This window comes from Vigna angularis, chromosome 1, assembly GCF_016808095.1.
Source record: "Vigna angularis cultivar LongXiaoDou No.4 chromosome 1, ASM1680809v1, whole genome shotgun sequence".
In the NCBI taxonomy this organism is placed as follows: domain Eukaryota; kingdom Viridiplantae; phylum Streptophyta; class Magnoliopsida; order Fabales; family Fabaceae; genus Vigna; species Vigna angularis.
The window spans coordinates 3,715,119-3,725,899 of record NC_068970.1 but is presented as its reverse complement, the minus strand read 5'-3'; the positions used below and the strand labels follow the sequence as shown (position 1 = coordinate 3,725,899).

At 35.4% G+C, this 10,781-nt stretch overlaps 3 protein-coding genes and 1 non-coding gene across 4 annotated transcripts; 2 read left to right on the top strand and 2 right to left on the bottom strand.

Moving 5' to 3' along the window:
• LOC108338591 (probable GTP diphosphokinase CRSH, chloroplastic) lies at nt 1-3,328 on the bottom strand. Its single transcript, XM_017575601.2, has 4 exons — nt 2,868-3,328; nt 1,114-2,046; nt 587-871; nt 1-292 (listed from the first exon to the last, which is right to left on the bottom strand). The coding sequence occupies exons 1-4, from the start codon at nt 3,243-3,245 to the stop codon at nt 158-160; spliced, it is 1,731 nt and encodes a 576-aa protein (XP_017431090.1). The 5' UTR covers nt 3,246-3,328; the 3' UTR covers nt 1-157.
• A 328-nt stretch (nt 3,329-3,656) lies between these two features.
• LOC108337119 (pentatricopeptide repeat-containing protein At5g66520) lies at nt 3,657-5,657 on the top strand. Its single transcript, XM_017573579.2, has one exon. It carries the CDS (start codon nt 3,711-3,713, stop codon nt 5,526-5,528), a length of 1,818 nt encoding a protein of 605 aa, XP_017429068.1. The 5' UTR covers nt 3,657-3,710; the 3' UTR covers nt 5,529-5,657.
• Nucleotides 5,658-6,017: 360 nt separating this feature from the next.
• Nucleotides 6,018-6,213, top strand: LOC128195128 (U2 spliceosomal RNA). Its single transcript, XR_008246700.1, has one exon. It is a non-coding gene; the product is annotated as a U2 spliceosomal RNA (small nuclear RNA).
• A 143-nt stretch (nt 6,214-6,356) lies between these two features.
• On the bottom strand, nt 6,357-8,601 carry LOC108337382 (pyruvate dehydrogenase (acetyl-transferring) kinase, mitochondrial). Its single transcript, XM_017573906.2, has 6 exons — nt 8,138-8,601; nt 7,666-7,906; nt 7,392-7,572; nt 7,112-7,259; nt 6,796-7,015; nt 6,357-6,475 (listed from the first exon to the last, which is right to left on the bottom strand). Exons 1-6 carry the CDS (start codon nt 8,387-8,389, stop codon nt 6,414-6,416), a joined length of 1,104 nt encoding a protein of 367 aa, XP_017429395.1. The 5' UTR covers nt 8,390-8,601; the 3' UTR covers nt 6,357-6,413.
• Between the last annotated feature and the right edge of the window lie 2,180 nt (nt 8,602-10,781).

Below are 10,781 nucleotides of genomic sequence, written 5' to 3'. Positions count from 1 at the left end.
TTTCTTAATCACTGGAATTTCACTATGCCATTAATTGTAATTAGTTTACATGGAAAGTATATTACTTACATGAGGCTGATGATTAATGATCATATCACAAGTGGAGCAAATTGTGCTTTTGTTGGGTCATTCATATCAAATAAATGCAGCAGCAGCACTAGCTCACAAGCCTGTTGCCAAACTCCTTATTATAAACCTGAATTAAACCACTCTCATCTGACATACGAAGCTTCACATCCAATATTTTCTTGTATTGATCATCTCGGGCTTCTAGATTACGCACCAACTCAACCTACCACAGATGAGATGAGATTTAGCAAGCATTTTTTTTATGTACATCGTACTCTGTTAACCAGCCTCATCATAAAAATGACAGCAATCAAGAATTTAGTCCAAAATCAGTTAGTTTGGACTTATCCAATTGTTCTGACTTAACCATCAACATGTAGTGAAAGTAAGCTTTGGTAATCAGATGCTCGGTTCATTAAGAGACCAAAACAAGAAAAGAAGAGTTCTTAAAGGCAGGAACACACAATTAGCAAAGAACAAATCAAATTTTATTCTTTGTTACAGGATATCAAATCACCTGTTCTTGGAACATATGAAATTCGTCACAGCTGAGGGAGCCATCACTGTTTGAATCAAGGAGCTGCATCATTTCTCGGGCATCTTCTCCTGGAGCCCCGAGCTCTTCCATCACTTCTGTAAGCTCCTCAATGCTAATTTTACCATCTCCATTCTTGTCAAGAAGGCGAAAAACTCTATCCCTCTGATCAGTCTCAGTCCCCTTATGATTTGTACCTGGAAAATCTTTAAGGCGCAGAGCAGCCAATTCAGCCGCAGCCAGCATGATAGTCTTCAGACGCTTCGCCTGAGCATCAACAACTAAAACGTAAATGCCCATTCCCTTCATGTGATCTCTCAACAAGATAAAAGAATAAACATAAGTTCAATGTCTCCATTTGTATGTTTTTAGATATCTATAGAATTCATTGCTTCTGTTCTTTATATATATATATATATATATATATATATATATATATATATATATATATATATATATATATATATTTTTTTTTTTTTTTTTTCATTTGTGGGAAAGAAGACACTAACCTCCTCAGGATCGGTAAGACCAGCCTTATATAACGAATGGGCTGCTGTTCCACCAACTGCTAACCTGTCCATTTCAGTTGTTCTTATCTGTATTTCCATCAACGGTCTGATCTTACCATTTTCACTCACATCAACTGCCATATGCAAACTTTTATACCCATTTGCTTTTGGCCTGGCAATATAGTCCTTTGTCCGATAAGGAATTTCCTTCCACATAGATTGGATTATCTGATGAGACCTATAGCATGCTCTCTCTCCAGCCTCTGACGCATTCTCTCCACCCTTAGGATTCAATATCACTCGCATCCCAAGCACATCATTCACATCTTCTGGCTTCCTACCATCCCTCAGCAGCTTCTTCATGGTGCTATAACGACTCTTATATCGACCTTCAACCGATATATCATCCAAAAGTTCTGAGAGCAAGGGATCAGCCTTCAGAGTCTGGAGAAGTTCCTCCTTGTAGATGTCAATAAGAGATACACCCCCAGTCTCATGACTTCGCAACCACGCATCAACATAAAGATATGAATAAGGAAACAAATACTGAAACGAGAGATCTTCCAATTCCAGTGACAAGTTGGTAGTTCCCATTGCATGAGCAAGAGGGGCATATATCTTCATAACCTGCAAAGAAATTATCTGCTGCTGATATCTGGGCAGATAATCAAGGTGTCTCATCGTGTCAAGCTTCAAAGCCAGGTCCAGGATCAAAGCCCTGATGTCATAGTAAGTGAGGCAGAACTTTCTCAATGCAGCAGCATTGTCATCATCCACCACATCTATTCTGGATGGAATATTGTTCACACGCAAACTCTCGTGAAGCAAAAGAGCAGTGGCCAAACCAATCTGATTCCGGATTTCGTGTATGCTCAAGTGGCCTGCTTCCAACACCTCTCTCAATATCCCGGCAGAGATAACTTCAGCATCCATCTGCATTCACATTCACTATAAACAAACGATAAACGGTAACGAAAATAATACTAGTAATAATAACAATAATATGTCCCATACAAGACAATAAACAAAGGAAGGACCGTTTAAGCCGATGAATTCCTATACAGTTCATAAAAAAACTTGTTTATATAAACAACTACAAACAAGGTCGCTTAAGCATTAAAAAACAAGTTTTGAAGTAAAATGAAAATCCATGCGTGAGTGGAGAAATAAAATAAACACTCAAGTTGAATTCTGTAAAAATTAGTGAATATTCTTAAACTTGATATCAAAACAAGGGGCATACTAAAAGAGAATTACGAGCCCCCAGATAAAGATCTTGATTAGAGATGCTCTGAATTAGAGAAATACTAATATGATTTTAAATTTATTAAATTAAATACGCCCTATGCTATAAATTAGAAAGCAGAACTTGAAATGCATTTCCATCTTACTCCCACTCAAACATTCTTAATATCTTTTTTTTTTCTTTTATTTAGAAATTTATTTCACACGCTATCCTATAAATGGCAACAAAATTTCAAACTATTTTCATTTATTTTCATATGTACACGTGATCCATTAATTGAGGTACCCTCATTTTATCTAAGCTGAATTTCAGTATTCTATTTTAGAAGAAAATGCCAACAGCCATATATTAAATATATATAACATGTTTAAAAAAAATACTTATTAAGATCTTAATCATATAAAGAAACAAACATCTACTAAGCTAAAATACCATAAAGTAGTACTATTAAAAACGAAAATAGAAAAAATCTAAAAGAAGTAGTGAGTAAGTAGGAGTGCTAACTAACTTGAAGATCGGCGAGGAGCATGGCGACGGACAGGGCCTTGGAGAGAGGGGAGCGGCCGTCGGGAGAGAGAGGGGAAGCTTGAAAGATGGGGATGGAGAGTTTGAGGCACTTGAACAGAAGACGAGAGGAGCTAGTCGACAACACGTTCATTCTCTCCGTCAACTCGTTGAACGCTCCCACCAACTCCATCACCATCTTCCCTCCCTCCGGCACCTCCACCGCGCACGCCCTCGTACCCCACCACCGCACCTCGCCGCCGCTCCCTCTCCGGCGACGGAGCATAACGGAGAGCAAGTGAGCTGGTGGAAGGGAAACGGTGCGTTTGGAAAGGGCGTGGCGAATGGGGTAATGGAGAGCCACCCACTGTAACGACTCCATTCAATTCACCTCTCTCTCTCTTCTCCACCACGATGACCACGACAACAACAATATTTGTGGTGGTTGGATCGTTACCCTTCGTTCAAATTAATATTTTATTTAAAATGATTGAGAAATATACTTTTTAAACAATAATTTTATATGGGATCATCTTTAGTTTTTTTTTTTTTTTCATATTTTCATACTGTTCTACCCGGCTATTATTTAAGGCTTTTTATTACGATTATATAATAAGACAGTTTTTTTTTTATAAATAAAACTTACATTTCTTATATTTTTAATTAAATCACACTCACTTTCTTATTTTATCTATGAACATATTATTAAAATTTTAATAAATATAAAACTTTTAAATAAAACAAAGAGTATCATTTAACACAACAAAAAGGAGGTACAATTTTTTATTTATATTTTTATATAAAAAAATGAAAAGAAGAGATAAGGTGTGCAGTGTTGTGAGCTGAAATGAGTAGCTGTTTGGTTGCTCCACCACCATGGCCATGTTCAAGCATGGCGGAAGCCAAGCAGCACCATTCTCTCCTCCTCCGTCTGGGACTCTCTACCGACAACCACGCGGTGTCTGGCATCTTCACCTTCTGCTCCCTCTCCAACCACGGCAACCTCAACTACGCCCTCAAACTCTTCACCACTCTTCCCAACCCCGACACCTTCCTCTACAACACTCTCTTCAAAGCCTTCTCCATTTCCCACACCCCTTCCCTCTCCCTCCTCTTCTACTCCCACATGCTGCAACGTTCCATCGCACCCAACTCTTTCACCTTCCCCTCTCTCATAAGGACCTGCAGACTCCAACAACAAGTTAAACAGCTCCATGCACACGTTCTTAAATTCGGGTTTGGAGCAGATACCTTCGCTCTTAACAACTTGATCCACGTGTATTTCGCTTTTGGGTCCTTGGATGATGCCAGGAAGGTGTTTTACACCATGCCTCATCCAAATGTCGTGTCTTGGACGAGCCTTGTTTCTGGGTACTCTCAGTGGGGACTCGTGGACGAGGCTTTTCGTGTTTTTGAACTCATGCCTTCCAAGAATGGCGTTTCTTGGAACGCCATGATTGCGTGTTTTGTCAAGAGCAACCGGTTTCGTGAGGCGTTTGATTTGTTTCGGAGGATGAGGGTGGAGGAGGTGGAGGTGGATAGGTTTGTGGCTGCTACTATGCTCTCTGCCTGCACGGGAGTGGGGGCATTAGAGCAAGGGAAATGGATACATGGATGTGTTGAGAGGAATGGGATTCTGTTGGATTCAAAGCTTGGCACAACTATTGTTGACATGTATTGCAAGTGTGGTTGTTTGGACAAGGCGTTTCGAGTTTTTTGTGGTTTGGAAGTGAAAGGAGTTTCTTCATGGAATTGCATGATTGGGGGGTTTGCAATGCATGGCAAAGGAGAGGATGCAATTAGGCTTTTTAGGGAGATGGAGGAAGAAGGAATGGTTGTGCCTGATGACATCACTTTTGTGAATGTTCTTACTGCTTGTGCTCATTCGGGTTTGGTTGAGGAAGGGTTTTATTACTTTAGCTACATGGTTGATGTTCATGGCATTGAACCCAGCAAGGAGCATTACGGTTGCATGGTTGATTTGCTTGCCAGAGCTGGAAGGTTAGAGGAGGCGAAAAAGGTGATAGATGAGATGCCTATGAGTCCTGATGCTGCTGTGTTGGGTGCACTTCTCGGAGCATGTAGAATTCATGGGAATTTGGAGTTGGGGGAGGAGGTAGGCGAGAGACTGATTGAACTAGATCCTGGAAATAGTGGGCGATACGTGATACTAGGTAATATCTATGCTAGTTGTGGAAAATGGGATGAAGTTGCTGGTGTGAGGAAATTGATGAATGACAGGGGAGTGAAGAAGGAACCGGGATTTTCCATGATAGAAATGGAGGGAGTGGTGAATGAATTTGTTGCAGGGGGAAGAGATCATCCTCTGGCTGAGGCTTTATATGCTAAGGTTTATGAGATGTTGGAAGCAATCAGGGTTGTTGATTATCTTCCTGATACAGATGGTGTGTTGCATGATCTTGTTGAGGAGGAAAGGGAGAATCCTCTGTTCTACCACAGTGAAAAACTTGCAATTGCTTATGGTTTGTTGAAAACTAAACGAGGGGAGACCCTACGTGTCACCAAGAATCTGAGGATTTGTAAAGATTGTCATCAAGCAAGTAAACTGATCTCGAAGGTTTATGATTGTGATATAATAATAAGGGATAGAAATCGTTTCCACCATTTTAGTAATGGAGAGTGTTCGTGTAGAGACTATTGGTAACTACAACTGTGATCAGTTACCGAGTTTTGTTCTTCTTTTCTTAAAATGTATAAATCCTGTACATTTCATTTGAATCCGAAAGCAAACAGTATGTTTAACGTATATCTATGCATCTAATCATCAGTTAAGCTATAAATGTTTGTACTTCTATAAAATAAAACTGACATACTGGATCATATCTCTATTACATATCAGTAGCAAAAAGTTTCCCTATTTGGTTCTTGTCTCTTCAAAACTTAACTATATAGAGGCCTAAATGTGAATAAAGAGTGCTCCCAGACAGTAATCTCACCATTAAAAAATAACGCTATTTAATTTTAACTCATCATGAGGCAGAAGATACTTTGGAATATTGAAGAGAATTCTTATAAGGAACAGAGGTATCTGGTGCATAGTGTTGACTGCAGTAATAAGTCCCATACCGCCTGGATCATAGAAGAGTCTCTCTGAGGCTTTTTATAAAAAGAATTTTCCTTCTCTTAAATCTTCATACCTTTCTCGGCCTTTTGGCTAAGATCAAGTGTAGTATCTGTTCTTATCAGTTTAATATCTGATATGTGGACCAATGGTCCACACGATATTAAATTAATTTTTTAAAGGGGAGATTCCATTACAGTGGCTTGCTACTGGGAATTTCAAGTGTCTCTCAAGCCTTACACTACAGCTTGAGCTTGGCACACCCTACCAATTAAGTATTTAATTTTGATATACCAATGAAGTTTTTTATAATGATATCTGGTAAGCATATTATATGGATTGAGCTTTGCATCTTTACAAATTTGTATGAAAGAACTTTATAATTGGTACCAATATAAGAGAGAGACAAACTGAATTACTAAATCACTGTTAATAGTTCTCACTGTCAATGTTACATAGTTTTGGTATTTATTCGGGCAAAGGTTCTTGAGAGTCTCCCAAACGACACAAATGGAGATATGCGTCAGTTCCTGCAAAGAACAAACCTATGAATTAATCAATATAAAAATCAGTTAAGTGCAGGTGCAAGGTATAACATTTCAAAAGGAATTCTAGATTTGTTGAACTAAATTGAAGTATTGTCCACATTTTATATTTTTAAGATATTGAACACGTCCCCTTATGAATAATTTTCATAAAGTATTTGGTACACGTCACAAAAGATATAACCTTAGTGGTAGCTGTAACAGTTCATATGTCAAGGTAAGAAGAAACAAATACTTTAGCCAAGTAGAATGTTGGAATTGGAAAGAAGTTTAAGTGAAAATCTAATGAGTAATAGTTCACTTACCATATCCTTCCATAGATATTACTTGAAGATCACCACCAAAATACCTAGCATACAAACGACAAATAGGAAGTCCATAACCATTTCCAGCCATTGGTGCATTACCAGCTATTCCAAGATCAGAAGGTTCAGGTTCATTCGATGAATTTCTGGCTGTACTGTAATGATATGTAAAAATTTTTGAAAGACCACTTCTTGCTATTCCGCCTCCCTCGTCAGAGACCTAACATGTCATTTGTTAAACACAAAGCACCTTGATTATGCAAGTAAAAAGCCCCCAATAGAAAGAACAAAAGGCATGTCGATGATGGAAACTCACCTTTATGGTAACATCCTCTATTCCGTCAGCTATTATTATTCTAATTGGAGGAGCAACTTTGTCAGAATCCATAAAAAGCTCTTGCACAGCACGCAGTGAGTTCTTAACCAACTCAAATACCATAAGGTGCAAGTGAGCTGAAACATACCTAAAGAAAAAAGACAGAATTCTAGAGAGAAAAAGGAAAGATAACAGACCATTTGATGCACTAGACATAAGAAGGGTGTTATGAAGAATAGAAGGCAAGTGAATTCACACAAGAAAAAGGACTGATACTAACGGAAAAGTAAATTCAGGATCCCCATAAATGTTAACATCTGGGGCACTGCCATATTCACGATAACACATGGCACGAGCATCTTCACTGGCATTCCTAGCCACAACCATGGGAGACAGTTTTGTGTGTATGTAACCAACACAATTTTGAGGTGGGTTGGGGTTGTGCAACTCAACATGCTGCCCTGAATCCATCAAATGAAAATGAGCTATAAATTGTGAAGCAGATACATAGATTAGTCTGACAGAAGGTTAGAAAGTGTGTTGTTGGAACTAACCTATGAGCATTCTGATTCCTATTCTTGACATGTAGAAGCGATCAAGAAACTCATCAATCTCATTAGGATCCTCATAAAAAATCTTCAGTTGCTGAACACCTAAGGCCATTGTAGGAACCACATTGTTGTGTCTCACCTTCACAGCCTTAATCATCTCTGTGAATTCTTTCTCATCATCCATATCCTTGATCTCAGGGAAAGACCTAAGGTCTCGGAAAGAATCCAAGTACCAATCTCTAACCTAAAAACATAAGCCAGTAGTACCACAAAGTTCAATAACCAATAAACCATCTGCAAAACCAGAAATTACTTCTAGAGAGAAAGTGCAAAATGGAAACACAAAAAGGCTTCAAAACATCTCAAACCATACAATTTAGGTCTTTAACCTTCACATGTTTATATGTAAATTGGTTTTATCGGATTCAACAAAAACCAGCCAATGACACCAAAAGGTGAGGTAAAAAGGTAGAACCTTCAAAACAGGAGCTGTCTGAGACAAGCCATGAGGGAGAATGTGAAGCTCAATGGCTCTCTTTGCAATCCTAATGGGAAGCTCTTTGTGAAGGAACTGAGCAGAGATGAGCAAATTATTTGGAGTGGGGTTGGAACCAAACTCCATCATGTACCTCAGACTCACCCCTGTCTGCTTCAAAGCACTCCATTTCTTCACCTCTTTCATCAAACTTTTGCACCATGGCAACGTTTGCTTAGCCTTAATCGACATGCCTTGTTCCTCGACCCAACAACAACATCTACCAAAAGAAACCGAGAGCTAGAAACTGACATAGATGAAACCAATTACAGAAACAAGAGTGGAGAGAGACGTTGAAAAGTGAAAGGACAAAAGGTGTCTGAAAAAAACAAGGGGTAAATGATCCATTGATGTCAAAGGTTTCAGTTTTTGTGTGGCGTTTTGTCGCAGTTTTCTCTCCTTTGTCGATTACAGATATTCAGAGGTTCTGCTGTTGGCACGTGGCACACTCTCTCACCCTCACACATGTTTGTCTATTGTTCACTTAACCAAAATTACATACAACAAATTATTACATAATCTAACATTATTATGTTTCTTCATCTAATGTCTAGTTAGATTTCACTACTCCATTCTCTCTGCTACCTTATTGTAACTTAATTTCTTTTCCACACTAATCCATGGCATGTTATGTTTCAGAGAATTTAGAAGATTAGTATTATATTATTTAAAAATATTAGTGTAATATATATATATATATATATATATATATATATATATATATATATATATATATATATATATATATATACACACACACACGAGAGTGTGGAAATATAAGTTGAAAAACAGATAAACATTATTCTGAAAAACATTTATAGATGATATAAGAGGTCTTTGAGCTTTACAGATGTTTATATTTACAATATAATAATAATAATAATAATAATAATAAACTATGCCTTTTACATTAATCAAAAGAATGTACTATATTGATAACATCTAAATATGAATATTAAAAAGCTGACTATATTGACTTTTGCCTTCACATGGAGTTATTCCATATTTTACCTTTTCTTTTTCTGTATACTCATTTACCAAAGCACATGGGAAAGAACATGGCAAAACATTATTCAATTTTTGTGTATAAATAAGAAGAAAAAAACTGTCTATAAAAATATAAATAATTAGCTTCTAAAATCCAAAGTGGGTCTTAAAATTAGTATCAATGGGATGTTTCAATTTAAAAAAAAAAGAAAAAATAAATGTATTTTTTTATTAAAATCAAATTTAACAAACATTTAAAATTTTAACTAACATTTAAAATTTTATAAACTTGGGTTGACTTTTGTTCCACTGATAAATATTTTTCTAGTGATTAAAATTAATTCCACACGCCATTTAGTTTATTTTTAATATGAAAGCCATTGTAAAACTTAATCTGTATCTACCTTCAAATTACATTAACATCAGATCAAATTCAACCTTGTAATTATTTACATTTAAAGGAAAACTATTCCGAATAATTTTTGTTTTTTCACATGCAAAATGGTGGTCCAAGATTTTAAACTTCTAATTAAACACGAACAAAAGTTGTTTTACTCAAATTTAAAATAAAAAGGGATATTTTCATAAGAGTTGTGAACTTGTTTTATAGGTATGAATAAAAATTTACTCTTTTTTTTCTGTAGTAAGTAAACCTACACTTCTATAAGTTTTATTGTTTACATCTTACTTTCATGATTTTAGTATTATTTCATGTGAAACTATTAGGTTCAAATTTCCTAATCTTTAAAAAACTTAAAATGCTTAGTATTAAAATATATCATTTGGATATAATTTTTTTTATACTAAAAAAGTTATTGTCCTCAAATGTTATTTTTTTACAAACATGTATAAATCCATAATAGATAAGATATTGAATGATTTGGACTTTTTAACTACACATTATATACTTTGTAAAAACTTATGAGAGAAACTAAGATTAGTTAATAATGACATCAAATAAATTGTTCTCGTGTTAAAAGTATTTATTTTAAAGATGTTGAGTTTTGTGATAATTTATGAAATTGTTTGCAGGCGTTGAAATTTAGATTCAACTCGTGAACACTTATTACTTTTAATTCTAAGTTGAAAGTAACATAATATTTTTTTTTCAATATTTAAATGTGATTTTAGTTGACAGAATCAATTTCATTAGTTATCTTTGTATATCTATATATAAAAAAACCAAGTTTAATTTAGTTTTAAATGGTAACAATCCATTTTTTTTCTAAACAAACATTCATTAAATACCAATATTAAAAGGTATTTGCACAATAATAATGATAAGTACGATGATGCACATTATATATTAAATCAGATAATATTGTATTTTAATATATATTTAAATAAATTCATAAATTATAAGTACTTTAAAATATAAATTAGAAATTTAATGTAGTTTACTAATCATTTAGTTCCTCCTATTCTAGTGTTAATTATCTGTCTCTATTTATTTATATAATATACAATTATAGTAAAAGAAAAGAAATAAGAGATATAAACAAAAAAAATTGGTAAGAATAAGCTAACATAATAATAATAAAATACCAATTTGAAGATATGATAATTTTCACAAAAGTTGTCAAAATAAATATTTGAA